This window comes from Colobus angolensis, unplaced genomic scaffold (assembly GCF_000951035.1).
Source record: "Colobus angolensis palliatus isolate OR3802 unplaced genomic scaffold, Cang.pa_1.0 Scaffold306, whole genome shotgun sequence".
NCBI classification, from domain to species: Eukaryota; Metazoa; Chordata; class Mammalia; order Primates; family Cercopithecidae; genus Colobus; species Colobus angolensis.
Genome location: NW_012116333.1, coordinates 2,461,092 through 2,478,958, shown reverse-complemented (window position 1 = coordinate 2,478,958; position 17,867 = coordinate 2,461,092). Strand labels below are relative to the sequence as shown.

Here is a 17,867-nt window from a genome sequence, read left to right as displayed (position 1 = left end):
TTTTTAAGCAAAACACTTGCATGCCTCTAGCCATGTGACTCCTTTTCTATTTTCCAGGTTTCTTGCTTTTCCTTAACTGGAGTTTTTTTCTAACCTGTGAATGGTCATCACTTAAGAAAGGTGAGGGGATTCTTCTCTGAGGAGGGAAGGGATGGGAATGTGGTGAGGGAGCCCACTGGCTGCAGAAGGTCATTACTGGGAACACTCACCTGTGGGGATGTTGAATAGAGTAAACCTGTGGATATTACTGGGGTGCTACAGACATACGGTCATGAACACTGATTAAAATCTCTCAGTTTGGGGGTTGAAATTGTTTATCCATATTACAGTGGAGTCAAGTCTGTGATCACAACACCAGTCCATATCACTTGGACTGTGAGTTACTTCTTTGAGTGGGAAAGTAAGGGGTGTAGGCACACGAGTGCTGGGGGATTGCTTACAACCTGGAGCCTGTGGCATTCATGCTGCATCCCTAAGATGGTTGCCCCGATGAAGTCAGCCCGTGAGTCGCGTGCTTGCAAAATGCTTTATGAATATCATGCAAAATAAAAAATCAGAAGGAAAAAAACCAAGATCAATCCAAATAAGCAGCCCACCCTAATATCTGCAGTGATCTCTGCTTTACTTTGCTGTATGTTTCATTTTACCCAAAATCTGGGTATGTCCTCGAGTATTCATGTATGGTGATAAAAAAAAGTACAAATTGTTTGAAAAAATATACAGGAATAAATGAACTCCTGGAGGACCTTCTGAAAGTGTTTGGCTAAGACGTACACACTGTATTAATTTTGAGCAGGGCATAAGCTGCTTTTATGTTTTGTTGTGCAAATTGTTAAAATATGGTAGAGAATTGGGGATTTTGAAGCATCGGGAAGTATTAAATTGGGGTTTATCTGCAAACCAGGTATGTGGAAGATCTGAGGATGGTGCTCCCGGGTGCACCAAGGGTAGTTGGTGTCGTCATGGGGCACAAAATGATACAACAGAAATGAAGAATGAAAGGGACAGAATCTCTGGAGAACAGTGGAGCCATGCCTGGCTTTTTCACAGAATCTCATGCCAGATGAACTTGTTGATGTCGTTTTTATTACCCAATGGTAAAAGGAAAGGCAAAGAAAAAGATGCAGTTTCTCCAATTGCCTGTGCCATGTGATGATTTCACTGGGTGAGAAGTCCAGCTTAGAGAGAAAATGGATTCAAAAGTCCTAAGTGACACATGGTATCAGAAACCCCTGAAAAGGTTTCTAGTGGAAATCATGAGGGTCAATGTTAGGTTTGATTTCCTTTGATTGTTTTATCAATGACATTGAAAAAGAAGCCCACGTCACCCTAATGAACTTTATAGAAAATGCAAAATTGGGAAATGTTCTTAACGTCAGCGAGAAATAACACATAATAAAAATGATTCCAGAGCGGTAAGAAATATAGGCAGGAAATAACAAAATGAAATTCAATTTGAAAAATGGCACAGCAATACATGTGGGGAAAACAAATCTCAAGCATTGCGGGATAGGCACAGGGTGGGGGGCAGGGTGGGGGTGGGGCTGCAGGGAGGCTCTCTCTGTGAAAGGATTCGGAGTGGTAACAGCAGCAAATCAGCCCTGCATTTGCAACGTGAGACTGCATCTCAACAGCTGGTGTTGTTTCCATCCACGTACAAATCGACCTGGAGCCCCTGAGAAGGCGGCAATTGTGTCGTCGGTACTACACTGGTGAGACCTTACACAGTCAGCTTTGTGAAGCTCATTTCCAGACAGATAGATTTAAGCTAGAGAAGAGAAGCAAATGTGATGAGGAAGTGAGCGACCCCCTTCAGGGACAGGATCCATTCTATCGAGGAAGCTTTGCTCGGCTTAGTGAAGAAATATCATCAGAAAATAGTATTGATGATGTCCAGCAGCGCTAGGTGGATTCATTTATCCCTTCACTCAGTGTGCGTGTTATCAAACACCTACTGCGTGCCAGGCTGTTGGAATAATGGAGACCCAGAAACACGTGGGTGGATCCGTCTATAGGGGTGGCAGACACACAAACACATGGGGTTTTGCAGTGTGAGTGCAGGGGACAGGATGCACACAGGGCACTGTGGGAACACACTGGAGGGTCCCTGAAGAGCTGAGGGAGAGGGCAATGTTGGAGATGACCTTGGTGGTTTATGTGGGGGCAGCAAGGACATCCAGGGAGACAGGCACTGCAGCTCATGCCAGGGCTTTGGGGACTCTGCATTAGGCCTGGAAGCTTACAAAGCATTCCAAGACTCTTGAATGTTGGCCCCCTGGTGCATGAATCTGGGGGGAATCAGATTAGAGGAGAAGGAGGAAGTGGGGTCTTTTGTGGTTGCATGAGCTTGAAATGATGGAGGACTAACTCTGGCAGTAGGAATGGGGAGACATTGAGAGGTCAGATGTGAAGTCTTTACTGACTGACTGGATGTGAACGATGGTGCGAGCTTTGGGATGACACCGAGGGGTCTAACTCAGTAAATATGTGTAGCAGCTTTCACTCATTCATCACGAGCAGGCCAGATGCAGGTGTAGCTTCACTGCAGGTGAGATGTGATGAAGTGGAGTGCATAATAATGCCCTGCCCAGCCCCAAGGCTAGTGAGGAAGAACACGTCCTGAGAGCTGTGTGCCCAGCACTGTGGGGGCATGCAAGGCTGAAGGAGGTGGCACAAGGAAAATGGGATGAGAATTGAGGGAGCATGAGCAGGGGGTTGGGGTGATTTCAACAGGAAGGTGCACTGCTCAGCCATGTCTCCCTCTCTCCAAGGTGTGGCTTACTTACATTGAGAATGTCCAGGCCATACTGAATTGGAACTTGTTTCATACCTGGCAGGCATCATAGCCTAGTGTTGGGATTCCCAAATGCTCTTGTTTCTCTATGCCCTTAGGCCAGAGAACAAAACAAAAACAAGAACCCAAGCAAACAAAGACCAGTTAACAGTTTTGCTGAAGTAGTTGAGTCACAATTTTAGGTAAGTATTGAGATGCAGACAGCTTGTTCTTGTCCTCTTTAGGTTAAACTCCAAGGACACTTTTGAAATGAGGTGATGATTTAATATTTTAGGGGGCCAAAATGTCTCATATAAGTGAAAAATAATATATAGCTAGTTATGGTAAATATCTTTTCAAATAACGATACTTCCTGAAGAAAAGCACTTTGCTTTGCCCTGTGTTGCACAGGCTGTGTCCGCCCATGTCTGCCCTGCACGCTCACTGCTGCTGGGCTATGTGCTGAGTCTCAGGCCTGCCCTTGATAACTTCAGCTGCTGTCTTCCTGTTTCTGGCAGGTCTAGGACCTGATTGCCCCTCTACGCACCCTTGACCCTTTGTCCCGCAGTCTAAGATGTTGTGGTTTGTGTTCTGTCCTTTTTTTTTTTTTTGTAACCTTCCTTTACTCCCCAAGCTTTGGGAGTCTCTCGACCTTTGTGCCTCCTCCATTGTGCTTGACATCCCATCACCTCTAGACGTTTCTCCCTTGGGGACAGATCTGGCTTGGTCCCTCTGGAAGCACAGATTCTGTAGACTTGCTTAGCAGGAGGAGGCCCCCCCGTGGGCATGGGGCAGGGCGAACCCTTAAGCTTGCTTCCTTCTTCAGGTGTGCCTGGAGAGATTCCAAGATGAACCATAAGTGTCCAAGGGGCTCCTGGTGAAAGATGGGCCCCAACTGTAGCCCCGAGTGCCACGTATCCTAAGGTTCCTGTGGAAAGTGTTGAGACAGGTTTGCAGGGCCATAGCCTGAGTACACTTCATGGGCCTTCACCCTAGGGACTGTGTGCTGCTGTTGTTCACAGGAGTGATGTAGTCATTAGTTTGAGGCTCCTGCTCTTAGGGAGGCCACAGCTTTGATCCCCAAGACCTCAAAAAACATGATCTTTAGCCAGGCGCTGTGGCTTATGCCTGTAATCCCAGCACTTTGGGAGGCTGAGGCAGGTGGATCACAAGGTCAGGAGTTCAAGACCAGCCTGGCTAACATGGTGGAACCCTGTCTCTACTAAAAATATAAATATTAGCCGGGCATTGTGGCAGCTGCCTGTAATCCCAGCTACTCAGGAGGCTGAGGCAGGAGAATCACTTGGACCTGGGAGGCGGAGGTTGCAGTGAGCCGAGATCGTGCCATTGCACTCCAACCTGGGCAACAAGAGCAAAACTCTGTCTCAAAACACACACACACACACACACACACACACACACACACACACACACGGTCTTCAATGGCTTTTCTACCCAATCCTACAACCCACAGATTCAGAAACAGATTCTGAGCCAAAATAAATCTTCCTGCTTTTAGATCGAGTGGTCTTTATCAGCAGTGAAAATGCTAATAATAGAAGCAATTTGCAAGGGATATCTCCTGCAGTTTAATCGTAATTCACTCTAAACCCAAATAGTGTATTTTAACAAGCCAAATTGTTATTTCACTTAACATTATGTAAGTAAGGTTTAAATATGGAGAGTGGACAAAGCAAATGGAAAAAACTCTGTTGCCCTAAAAGTATCTGGGGGGCAAAGATGAAATTATAATATGATTTCTCATCTGTTTAACCCCAAAATGTGAGAGGAAATTTAATGATTAGATCTGAAGTTACTACCACAGGGAACTGATACTTCAAGTTTTAGTGGAAGAAATTAACGAAATAATTCCTTTTTCTCTGGAGACACGGAACAGATAATTAGGAATGAGATTTACTAAACATTTAGGGCTTCTGCTTAATTAAGCAAGCACAAATCATGGTGTTTAAAGTGTCAACAGGTCCAGACACTCAAAGGGATCAAATTGACAACCAGAGTGTAATTTAAACACCACTTTAAACAGTTCTTCATCATACCTACCCTCATTCCAACTGCCATGGTCTTAGAAGAGTCTAGATTAAAAATTTAATCTCACAAACATGCAGGAAGCCCCAGTTTATGAGCCTGTCATCACTGTGCCTTGTCCAAAGAGAGGTACAGATGGAGATGTTTGATGCCTGCCTTCCTGGGGCCCCAGACTCAAAATGTAGGGGAGAAGCCATGGTATAGATACAGTTATAGATTTAATAAACATTATGGAGGTAGCAAGCAGGAAGAGTGTGAAAGGGCCAGATGAGGGGGTGAGGCTGACATAGGAATGAGGGAGATGAGGACACATTGCTGGGCCACAGGAGAAGGTCATATGGAGGATGTGGGACTTCGTTTGGGGCACAGGAGAGCTTCAGCAGATAGCCATGGGCTGTGCTGTTTCAGTAGAAACGACAGCCTGCTCAAAAGTGTTGCAAGAGGCCAGAGAGGCATGCAAAAGTAACCCAATGAACTTAGATATATGTTTGCAGTTGGTGGGGGACAGGGGTTGGCAGCAACAAGAGGAATGGTTGGAAGGATGGACCCGGTCAGGGAACTTGGTACCAGGGACCCTGCCAGAGTCTTCTGAAATGCACCCTCACATGTTACGTGGTGCATGTACACAGAAGGGGCCCAATGATGGCTTTTTAGATGGAGGAGTGAATGAGTGATCCAAACTCTGGTACCAATGAGAATGGCAACTAGGAATGGAAAGTAGTAGCAAGTGCATATAGCCCTATCCTGGACTTGTGTGTGTAGAGGACCAGTGACCAAGCCTTAGGTTTCAGTATTTCCTAGCTTCTCACTGGTGACATAAAGATGGCCTTTGTGCTCTGTAGCTCCTTCACTTTCAGGATGTGGACTTCTTTTCCAACCGCCTTCCCATGGGAAGTCTATTTCATTTTTTTTGTTTGCCCTTTTGCTTGGTTTGCTGTCTTGGACTGAATGCGTTAGGAAAGGGCGGCATCCACTAGACAAAGCTGGAGCTTCATTATTTCTCATCAGCTGCTGCCTGTAGGTCACTCAGAGTCCTACTGACACATATGGTTTTATTCGAGCCCCAGGGGAGACGGCCTTTGACCTAAATCTTGGAGAGGTAAGGGAGAAAGGAAGCAATAGGCCAGTGCCTGAAAGCAGGAACAGAGAAGGTCTCTGTGTCTCTCTGGGGCTGCAGTTGCACGCCCCCCGCCCCCCACCCCTGAGAATGTTGCTCCAGTTATAAACAGTAAGGACACAGCTACATTTTATTTTATTTTATTTTATTTTTTTTATTTTTTTTGAGACGGAGTCTTGCTCTGTCGCCCGGGCTGGAGTGCAGTGGCCAGATCTCAGCTCACTGCAAGCTCCGCCTCCCGGGTTTATGCCATTCTCCTGCCTCAGCCTCCGGAGTAGCTGGGACTACAGGCGCCCGCCACCTCACCCGGCTAGTTTTTTGTATTTTTAGTAGAGACGGGGTTTCACCGTGTTAGCCAGGATGGTCTCGATCTCCTGACCTCGTGATCCGCCCGTCTCAGCCTCCCAAAGTGCTGGGATTACAGGCTTGAGCCACCGCGCCCGGCTGGACACAGCTACATTTTAAGAGCTGTTTCCTTGGGAACCATCCCATCCATCGTTGAATAAGAAGGGAGTATGAACTGAATACATTGCATTTGAATTTGGGACAAAGGGGTTGGCTCATCTTTGTTTTACTTCAGAATCTTTTCTTCTGCATACTTCACATCACCATCCTCTTCCAGTCCCTTTACATTTTCCTGTCCTATCAACCTGTGTAAAATGCTGCCTGAGGGAACTGGGGTGGGATGGTGCTTGCTCTCTCCTGGTGCAAATTAGCAAGGCCTACTTGCCAGGGATCAGGCTCCTAAACTTTTGCCACTTCCTTTCAACTTGAGGGAACTTAATAATCATCTTCTGTTTAAGAAGAATCACCTTCTGGTTAGGAATCATCTTCGGACTTTCTGCTTCCATCCTGTAGGAAACTAAACTCCCAGAGCCCATAAAATAAATCATGACAGACACAAAGCCTGTAGCTCCAAGGCCAGAACTTTATGGAGAAGTTAGCCTCTGCAGCCAGGTGTGCTGGTGCATCCCCACTGCTTCTGAGGCTCCAGGGGAAGGACTGTTTCTGGACAGCGTAGGACCCCCTGACCCTGGCCCCTCTCCTAGCCTTTCGGAAAGTAATGATGTCATAGTCCTGGTAAGGTGGCCTTACCCCACTACATAACATTCTTTTCATTCATTCATTAAGAGTAACTATGACTTGAACTATGGGCCAAGGAGGATTCTAGAAAGTGAAGAAAACAGACACAGATAATGAACAAGGTAGAATAAGGCATGCTGTGGTGCACAGTGATGGATTTTAAAGCCACACATTCCATAGAGGAAGGGTGTGAAACATTAGATCACCACTGGAGGAAAGCTTCAATTCAAATTGTCTCCAGTTTCCAAGACAGGCAGGTGACCCCTTGGGAAGACACATCCATCCTTACACATGTTCTGTTCTTTTCAAAATCATTGTTTCTTGAAAGCTCTGTTCTGCACATCATTTTCCACATCGAGACATGCTATTTAAAGGTGCTCTTTCAGGGTCCTTTTGAAATGGGAAAAGTTCCCTTATCCCCTAGCAGTGCATGTGATAGGGGTGTGGATGGCTTCTTGGGTGCCCCGCTGCTCAAACTCTTAGGGGAGCATACAGATGGGCAGGAGCTGTGGGGCTCCAACCCCACTGGCAGTGTCCAGGGGTGAATGTTGATAGCTCTTGAAGCCCCAGTAGGCATGTGTTATGGTGCGCTCTCTTACTTTGCCGACTATAGGTGGCTTGTAGCTCAGTTAGACCCTCCACCTTGTGTCAAGGACAGAGGGCTTTCTGTATCCCAGGTTCTTGCCTTGGTGTACTGGAAGAATCAGATCACAGGTGAGCTTGGAGAATAAGTGCAGTTTTATTGAGTGCAAGTAGCTCCCAGCTGATGGGGGAGGTAGAAGGGAGACAGTTTTCCCCTGGAGTTGGGCTGCTCTGTGACCCCAGCTCTCTTCTGACTGCCTGGGCCAAACTCTGCCTGGTGCCTCGTCCCACTGGTTGATGGCCTGCCTGCATGCGATGCCTGTCTGTGTGCTCTTCTGCCGGTATGCTCTGCTTCATGTTCTCTGGACTACCAAGCTGTTTGCGTCTTCTTCCGGTGATGTGCTCCTCTCGATGTCTGACCGCATCTGTCTCTGCCTTGCTAGGGTCTCAGGTTGTATAGGCCCAGGATTGGGGCGTGGCAGGCCAGAGTGGTCTTGGGAAATGTAACATTTGGACAGGAAATGCCTGTCTGCACCCAGGTCCGTAGGGGTGAAGCCCTAGCCAGGGACCACGCCCTCCTCTACCCAGCATGCTCCTTCCCCCTTTCCATGTTATTCAAAGGGACCACACTCTTCCCTTCCCAGCACTCCGGTATCACTTAGTAGATAACACTTCTGTGGCAGGGTCCCTCCTTATCCTTATTACTCTTGTTTTCCCTGTATTAAATAGAAGAGGCATTGGTTTAGTTTAGGGTTCTAGACCCTCTCCTGGATTGGACAGGACACTGAGGCCCAAGGCCTGGTTTCTCACAGCAGGAATCTCCTCTCCCACATCTCCTTGTACTCACTTCCCATCTTCTAGGAGTGCGCATGACAGAGACTCTCCAAGTAGGGTCCTCTGGCCTGGAGCCTCACAATTTCCTGAGAGGTGAACTCCCTTGTCAGGCAGAGTCCTAAACCCTCCCAGAAATTCAGGGGCAATGCCTGGGAGTCTTCATTTTAATAAGAGCCCAGTTGATTCTTCTGCTCAGTACAGTTTAAAACTATGGCTTTAGGGCACTAATGAAGGCAGCACCTGCTAAGATCAAGATCTGTAGAGTCAGGGAGAAGGCTTCAGCTAGCCTGGCCAGTGTGGGCATGGAAAGGGAAGGCATGTCTCCTGAGCCCAGCTGCTCGCCTTCCCTGCACTCTGGTTCCTGCTCCCTGCTGCCTCCTTCTTCCCCTTGGCCTGCCAGGGCCCCAACACTTTCCTCTCAATCGAATCCTGCATTCTGGAAGGCTTTCCGTCTCGGAAATGTGTGCCTGACTTTGGATATAGCCTAGAGTTGCAATTTAAGCTTTGTTAATTGTAAGAGTCTTTGTTGAAGGAATTAGAGGCACCAGTGGGAGAGAATTTCAGGAGAAATGGAGCCTTCCCAGGACCTCTTGGAATTTTTGGCCGTCGCTTTCGTGGGTGAGGTGGGTCGGTCTAGACAAAGCATGTCAGCATCCTCAGTGAATGGGGGACCCCAAAAGAACCAGAGACCCCTTGGCACCCAGAGGGCATTGTCACATGGTCTTGGTGTGAACTCACCTGTGAAACATGCCCTCCCCAGGGAAGTTGGCAGGGCGTTCTTTCCAAGGCAGGAATTAGGGCTCTCGGTTTTCACACCTCTCTGAGTGATGGTTTCCTCCCAGGTCCCATCAAAGGGGACTTGACTGAGGCTCTTTCTTTCCAGCCTGCTTCCTCTGGACATGTGACTGATAGAATTGGTTTGTCTCAGTACCTCTGGGCTGCATTCTTCCAGACTGTTTGATCCTGTGGCCACTGTCTTCAACAGAGGGGCAGTGACATGATGGATTTCACAACTTGTCCCTTATTAGATTTCATCCTATTCTGCGCTCCTGGGGAGGCCCTAGAGTGGCCCTAGAGTGGCTCTGTCATCTGGGCCACTGCCTCCCCGGAAACTCTCATGGGCTCTGCCCATTGGCTGCTAGGGTCCCAAGGCAATGACAAAGCAGTCAGTAGGTCAGCTGACAATTTAGCTTCTGAGCACACATCACACCTCCCTCCACTGTGAGACCTGAACCATCAGACAGACATAAAAACCCACTTTAGTTCCAATACAGCTGGACTAAGATAGGTGGCTTGGCACTGAGGGGTTCCTTCTGCTTCCCTGGACAGTTTTCCTGCCTGTTCCCCTCTCCCCAACCCCCACCCCAGCATGGGGACTAGAAGCCTGCACACTGTGGTCCTCGCACTGCCCCCGTCATGGTCTTCTTGGACACAGGATGGATGGGAGAGGAGTGTGCGCAGGAGTAGTCATAGGCAGGGTTCTGTGAAAGGCAGGGCTGGTTCACTCCCAGCAACTGGGGTGATGTGACTGTCCCACGGGGCCCCATATCATTTGCCCCCATGCCAGCTATTTGCTGGGAGACCAGTCTCAGAGCACAGGGTAGGACAGAGGCTACTTGGAAGAAGTTCTTTACTATGTTTCTCTCACCCAGAGAGGAACTGTGGTCAGAAGCTCCTGGATCAGGAGCTTTTCCTTGCCCACCGGCGGTGAGGGAGGTGGTGAATGCAGACGAGAGGGCAGAGAGAAGCAGCATCATTCCAGTCCTGCTCCTTCCCGGGAAGGGATGGAAGTTCCATTTCTCCTCCCCATCATGAAAGCCTGAGCACAGAACAGCAGAGTCCACCATCAGGACCCTGTAGGACCACTGGCTTGTTCACCAGCTGACTGTCATGCGCTTGCTTTCCTCTTTGGGGGATTAGGCTGGGCCCTCCTTTAACCACAAGCAGCTGTCAGGAGGGCAGGACCTCCATTCCTCTGAGCTGGTACGTAGGAAGAGTCAGCAAATTGGTACAAGAGGCTGTTGTCATCTTCTTTCCAATTGTCTGAGAGTCCAGCTGGATCCCAAGGTGAGCCCAGTACGGCAGAATGGGATAGATTGATTGACTCTTGCTTAAGGCTCCAGCCTTCTGATTGCTGAACTCATTGGAAACTGTTACAAAAATGCTGTTCCATCAAGAGATTTGTATTTTTACTTCCACAAGTCTTTGAGCAACATTAGTAATCTATGGTTGGAACATTTGCCACTTGTTCCTTAGTCTTGCAAATTTTTTTCTCAAAGCATTCCATCCTCTTCAAGCCCGTCTACCCTACTGGGGCCTCTTCCACTCTGCACTTGAAGGTTGACCAAGGTGAATTTATATTAGCTGCTCACAGCTGTGCTGAGGAGGGCAGCGTGTTTGTGGAGTCAGGAGACCTGCTGATTGTCCACTGCACAGCCCTTGCTGTTGGCCTGGCTGCATCCCACAGCTTTGTTTCCTTATAGTCTGTGGACTCAGACCCCTGGCTTGACAATGTATCAAATTCACTTTGCGATAGCATAGGATTAGCAGCTGCAACAAGATACTTACGGGAGAACCTTGGGAAAATTCCCGCAGCTCTGGCAGGGTCCGTGTAAAAATTTTTCTTTCTTGTAGCAATAAGTAAGATTAGGACTGGTGCTGCTAATCATCAGATGCCAAAGTTGCTGCACAGTCCTGTGAAAATATCTGCACTGCCTGCGAATGAGGAGCATCCAGTGATTCCCTGCATAGGGTTAGTTTAGAATCCCAGTTTGTTAGCTGTTTCAACACATGTGTCCATAAATAGATTAGGGAGAGCTTGTTGCTTTCTATCCTAAATAAGGGAAAGGGAACGGTAATTGGATTAAATCAAGGACCCACAATTTCTGACCCTGAAAGGTGCATAAAAAATGACCCGAAGGCACCTGTTGGTTAGAATGGCAACAGCTCATTCAAGCTATAGAGATTTAGACACAAGAACAGGGAACATTTTCTTGTTGGCCACTTGGACAATTGAAGAGTCACCCCCTGAGGCAAAGGACTGACAACAAAGGACCATTCTGAGGTTGGGGGAGGGGTGGAGGTTAGAGCAGTGAGTAGAACAGGTGAAAGTCCCTGTACTTAGACAGCTAGTGTCCTTGTGGATATGGGCTCACCAGGTCTCAGGCACTGTTCTCAGCACTTCACACACATGAACCCCTTTATCCCCTGCATCTACTCTGACATGGGCATTTCTCATCATCCCCATTTTACAAATGGGTAAAATAAGGCACAGGAAAATTAAGTGACTTATCCAAGGTCGGTCATACAACCAGCAAGTGGCAACTGAGTCTTTCAACCCTGTGAGCATGTGTGTGCCAAATTTGAAAAGGCATACGTTTCACCCAGGGGATCTGGGCTTAAAAACAGATTCTGATTCAGTAGATCCAGCATGGGGCCTGCCATTCTGCATTTCTGAGGAGTTTCCGGGTGACACTGACATTGCTGGCCCGTGGACCACATGTGTGATGATAAGGGTCCAGGCCATGATGGGCGTTCTTGGTCTCCTGGAAACCAAGCTCCTTGGAGATATATGTGTATTGTTCATCTCCGTATTGTCATCATCAGGACCTTCTTATCCTTATCTGGGCTTGATTAGCTGAAGCCGTGGAAACCCAGCCAAGCCTTTTCAGGAGAGAAGCGGGCACGGTCTAAGGATGCAGAGCTCATGGAATGCAAGGAGAGTAAACACAACACGCCAGGCCTTGTGGGGCCTAGAGTGCCATTGAGTCTTTGGTCTCTCATCTTTCCTCTGCTGTATGGGTTCTAGCCTCTGCTCCATTCTGTTCACCTGTTTTCCAACATAACCACCCACAAAATCCACTAGCTCTTTCAATCTCAGGGTTCACAATAACCACATGCACTCTGTTTCTTATTTTAAGTGCTTGAAGGGGGAATCTGGCAGTCAGTAGATTACAGGGGCTATGGGTATTGAGCAGGTCAGGGAGGTTGGGCATGATGGACAAATTGTCTGATATATCTTAGATCGCATGCAAGGTCAGATATTCACTAAGAGCTCCTTCCTGGAGATCTAGGTTGCTTTCTTTGGGGGGAAGTCAGAAAGAAATAGATAATTCATATATTTTACCAAGCACCTATCAGCTACCAGGCAATGTGCCCAGTGATAAGGATACAGAGGTAGAAGACATAGCCACCACTTTTTAAATAATTTAAGTTCTGATGGCAAAGGAGTTCTAGGATCAAGGCAAACTCTCAGCAGAGCAAAGCCCTCCTTCTGAGAACAATTAGGAAAGCTGAAAATAAAATCTATCAGCACTTCTGCTTTCTGATTCACATATCTACATTTCATAAATATATTTGTATTATATAATTACATAGTTATATATGTGCATATATATCCAGCTATCTTAATTGTTCTCTGAAGGACTAGATAGGTAATTAGATCACAGAGAAAAACAGCAAAGTGAGCCCAGTTGCTGGAGACGTTTAACTCTGAGAAACTCACTCTTACTTAAGCAGTGCTAGTTGAAAGAAGCTATGGAGAAACTGACAACCAGGATGTTTAGGAGGTGAGTGAGTTTTTGGCAATTCTTAACTCTAAGAAACTCGCTCATACTTAAGCAGCGCTAGTTGACAGAAGCTATGCAGAAAGTGACAACCAGAATGTTTAGGAGGTGAGCTAGTTTTTGGCAATTCTAACAGTGAGATAAAAATTGGGAGGTTGTGGTAAATACCCCAGGATTTTTACTGGGGAACGCTGAAGGACCGAATGAACCCTGAGTAAGGGCAAAGCAGAAATAGACCAGACTCTATAAAAACTGAAAGCCTCTCAACAGTTCAAACCCTGATTGGATTAAAGTGACCATTCCCCCTACTCTAACTTCCTATCAGGGAACCAAAATTTTGTCTAGAGTCGCCATGATTTTCTATGTACAATGTCTGGCATTCAATTAGAAAAAAGTTATTAGGCATTCCAACAGACAAGACCCAAAGCAAAAACAGATAATAGAAAGGACTCTATGGGAAGTGCAAATAAGAAAGTTTATCGGGCATAAACATTAAAAGAATATGATTGATATGGTTACAGAATTAGATGAAAAGCTAGAGAAATTCATTAGAGAACTGAGATATATACAAAAGAATTAAACAAATAATATAGAACTGAATAAAAATAATAAATGCAATTAAGAACTTAATAGAAGGGTTGTACAGAAGGTTAAACACAGATGAAGAGAAAATTCTTGATTTGGAAGTTATATCAATAGGAAATGTCCAGTGCAAGGCCCAGAGAGACAAAAAGGAAGGAAAATTCAGAGTTGAAATCATGACAATAATAATACAAAAGTTTGTGGGAGAGGCAGTAAATTGAATTTAAGTTCTAGGCCATCTTTGCCATATTTCTTGCCTCTTGTATTGATTCTATCTCCATTCAATTCTGGTCCTAGATTCTCTTGTCTAGAGCTCTTCATTGTGGTAACCCCTGAGCACATGCAGCTGTGTAAATTAATTAAACTTAAATAAAAGTAAAAATTCAGTTATATTTGGTAAGACTGGCTACATTTCAAGTATTCAGTAGCCACATGTGTCCAGCGGCTGCTGTATTGGACAGTGCACGTATAGAATGTTTCAATAACTTCAGAAGGTTCTGTTGAACAATAATTTCATTCCCTGATATTTTACATCATAGGTAAAGATCATTCTAGATCTTTACCTATGATGATGTTACCCCTGTGCATGGAACCTTTCCATGGGTCCAGACTCCTTTAATGCGAGGTTCAAAGTTTCACACAGTGTAACTCAATTCTGTTTCCCTGCCTGTTGAAAGCAGGCAACGTGAATTCAGTGATCTACCATTACCTGAAAGAAGACAAAATGTCCTCACAATTAGATGCCTGTGGCTCTGTGGGACTGTCTTGCATGGAGAATGGTGCTCAGAGCACTAACCTTGAGTCATCCGATGACTTCAGGCTTCTCTATCCAGGAATACTGGGACAAGTACGCTACATTTTAGAAAGACTCCCGCTAAAATGGTAAAATAAATCATGTATTAATTCTTGGGTTACCCATTGGGAACTTCTTATTCTTCAAGTCTATGGGGCAAGTGGGGCTTTTACTGAACTGCATCCTGAGCTTGCCATTTACTGGCTTTTAAACATGGACAACTTACTTCACCTCTCTTGTGCCCTGGGTTTCCCGGCTGTTAGGTAAAGTCCTTGCACCCGTACCTAACGTGAGTTTTGACAACTAAATGTGGTTTTGCAAATGTAGAAATCACTTTATAAATGTAAGTGCCATGTGTACATGTGGCATTATTTTTTCATACTGTGCTGTTTCTTTTTTGTCTTTCAGTCATTTCCCTCAAAGCTTCTGAAGAGTCATCCTTTGAGAAAACGAAAGAAACTTGGGCATTTTTTGAAGGTAAAGCTTGTGTATTTCTTTATGATAAGATGCAGCCTCACTTTTAGACAATAGGAAGGAAACAGAATATCAAGAAAGGATCCTAACTTCTTAGTTTTTAAGTTGTTTTCTTGGTCTAAACTTACTCAAAGTAAGATGGAAATCCCTGACACTATCAGGCCACAGTTTTGAAAGAGTGGAAGTTAAAGCACCAGTCCACATAATTTTTGTTTGTTTTGTTTTGTTTTGCTCCAAAATTCCTACTCCCAGGTGATATTAGGGAGGAATCTTCAAGTGATATAAAAATGATAAGTACCTCTACTGTGACTACATTTTATTTCAGGTTGTTTAAGGAATTTGGGGTTCTAGAGACAGTTTGCAATCCTTAACCAAGTAATTTTCAACCCATGCTAGAATCGCTCGTGGAATGTTAAGAACATGAATGCCTGGACCACATCTCTAGAGATTCTGATTTACTTTGAAGTTGTTAAAAGCACCAGGTGATTGCAGCATACAGCCAGGCTGAGAACCATGGCCTTGGAACAGTGGTTCCCAAAGTGTGATTGCAGATCAGCAGCATATGCATCACCTGGGAGCTTGTTCCAACTGCACGTGGCTGTGCCCTGCCCCAACTTATAGAATCAGAAGCTCTAGGAATGGTGCCTAAGAAATCCGGGGTTTAACAAGACATCCAGGCAATTCTGATGCACATTCAGATTTGGGCCTTAGGGCAGGGGTTGTCAACAGTGGGTGACTTTTGCTACTCCAGGGGACAGTTGCCAATGTCTGACTGTATCTTTGGTTGCCACAGCTGTTGGGGGTGCTCCTGGCATCAGCGATAGGGGCCAAGGATGAAGCCAATCCTACAATGCACAAGATAGTCCCCATGACAAAGAATTTTGCCTCCAAATATCCAGAGTGCTGAGATTGGAAAACCCTGTATTGGAGTAAGGAAACTTCAGAGAAATTATTGTCATAAAGTGGGTGAGGATTATGATCATAAGAAATGGAAGAGTACACTTTGTGAGTTCTCCGGCAGAGCCTTGGATCAGTGAAAGGCTGATTAATGTTCAAAGGTGGTCAGGAACTTTGTAAAGATTATGTCTGGTGATGGCACAGCATTTATTGATGAGGAATGATCTAGCCAAAAGGCTCTAAGGAGATGCACATGTCTCGGGGCCTCACCGTCACCCTTTGTTAACCCACTGTATGGTCTGACAGAAGGAGGGCCAGCCTTAGGGGAAAGGTACTTGCTTTCAAGCCCACCCCTTCCAATACCTAGTTATAAAGCAGTAGACTGAAACACATTCTGTCTTAGGAAAATGTAACTTTTATTGTGAACATTGTTTGCAAACCATCAGGTGTCACCCACATAGGCCTCTAGGATTAGTTGTTTAGTTTTGTAGTCATAAATATTTTGTTATGAGATTGCACTCATGAGAATCCAACAATGATTCTTTGTATTTCCTGATGTTTCTCTGCATTTTTGTAGTTGCCTTTTTCTTTGTTTGATGACTAGTAAATAATTCCCATTTCCCCTATTCAGCTTCTCATTAAGAGAATGCCTACTCATTGACAAAAAGATGAAAATGACTTTACTTCTCATAGAGTGAAGCAGTAGTAAGGGCAAGATTTACCTTTCTCATTACTATTTAGTAAAATTGAGGCAACCCCATTGATGTTTTGCCCCATGTCTCTGGAGCTGCTCTGTGACCAGGCACTGTGATGGCTTGGGGTATGGAGAGGGCCTGGCTGTGGCAAGGGTAGAGCACTAGGGATGTGACAGCTGGACCCTATATATCATCAGATGCATCAGAATCTCCCAGGGAGACTTCGGGCTCCAGCCTCTGAGGTTCTGGTTATAACATTAGGAAGGGATCAGAGAACTTTCAGGGCCACAGGTGATTCCTATGCAGGTGGTCTGAGGACCATACTTTGAAAATACCATGGTGCAAAAACAAGACCATATGTTTGGAAAGATTGTGGCGTTTAGACCCAATATACCCCACAGCATAATCAGCATTTCTAAAACCCTTTGTGCAATTAACAATATCTCATAATTCATGTGCAGGTATATAATGTCAGGGTTACTCCCGACCTAACTCTCTACATGAAATCTGTAGCCCAGTATGTGCTCTCTTCTCAACAGAATCAGGCCTCACCAAAGCAGAACTGGCATTCTCACTATGTGTAGTGCCTGCCTCAGAGCAGCTGTTTACAGAGCAGTCTTTTCCTATGATTTCGGCAGCAGCAGCATCTCCGTGCTTTGCTTTTTTAAACCCAGCTGTAGCTTTGGCGAGGTTAGAGGTACAGTTGAAACTCCCTGACGCATGATCCCAGGCCTTTTGCCCTTTTGTTCCTGGACGGGAGAGCTATGGTAGGGGTTGTGGATGGATATCCATCCTCCTGGGGCTTAGTTCGTCCTGGCTGTGAGCCCACTGCACAAAAGAGGCATTGATTGTCAGGCCTCTTTGTGAGATACTGGAGTGAGTTAAAATCCTTTGGGGCTATCACTCAGGTGTTTCACCTTGAGCAAGATGGTATTACAGGCTGGATTAAAAAATAGAAGTACAGAGCCTTCTGTCTCAAACTGTCATCTCCTGACTTTCCCATTTGCCCTGAAAATGTACAAGACTGAAGCTGACTTTCTTGATTCAGAAGGCAGGGGAGAGTGGGGTTCCTGGACTCTGCTGAGGGGCACTGGGGTCACTCTTTTTCAAAGGAGCACTGAATACCCCTGCCGGGATCAGGGTTGCTGGGCAACAGGTGCCATCTGCCTGGCCCTGGCTTGGTGGGACTGTTTGGGAGGGCGGGAGCTGGCACACTGACATTGTGCACCCCAGTCTTGGCCTCTCTCTGCATGGGCAGCTGCTCCAGCCTGCCAGCCCTGCCATCTGCTTCAGGGAGGCCTGGGCATTTTCTGCATGGCAGCTTGCAGTTGAGTCTAAAAATGGCAGTGATGCCTTTGGAAGTTCAATGGCAAAAGACAAAACTGTAAATGATTTCAGAGAAAGGGAATATAGCATGATTTTTAGA

At 46.0% G+C, this 17,867-nt stretch overlaps 1 protein-coding gene across 1 annotated transcript in view; it reads left to right on the top strand.

The window, feature by feature from the left end:
- The window catches only part of VSTM4 (V-set and transmembrane domain containing 4), an 89,792-nt gene that overhangs the window by 8,760 nt on the left and 63,165 nt on the right, over positions 1–17,867 (top strand). Inside the window, exon 2 of the mRNA XM_011950394.1 lies at positions 14,784–14,852. Within this exon, the coding sequence (XP_011805784.1) occupies positions 14,784–14,852 (69 nt within the window). The remainder of the gene's footprint in view (positions 1–14,783; positions 14,853–17,867) is intronic.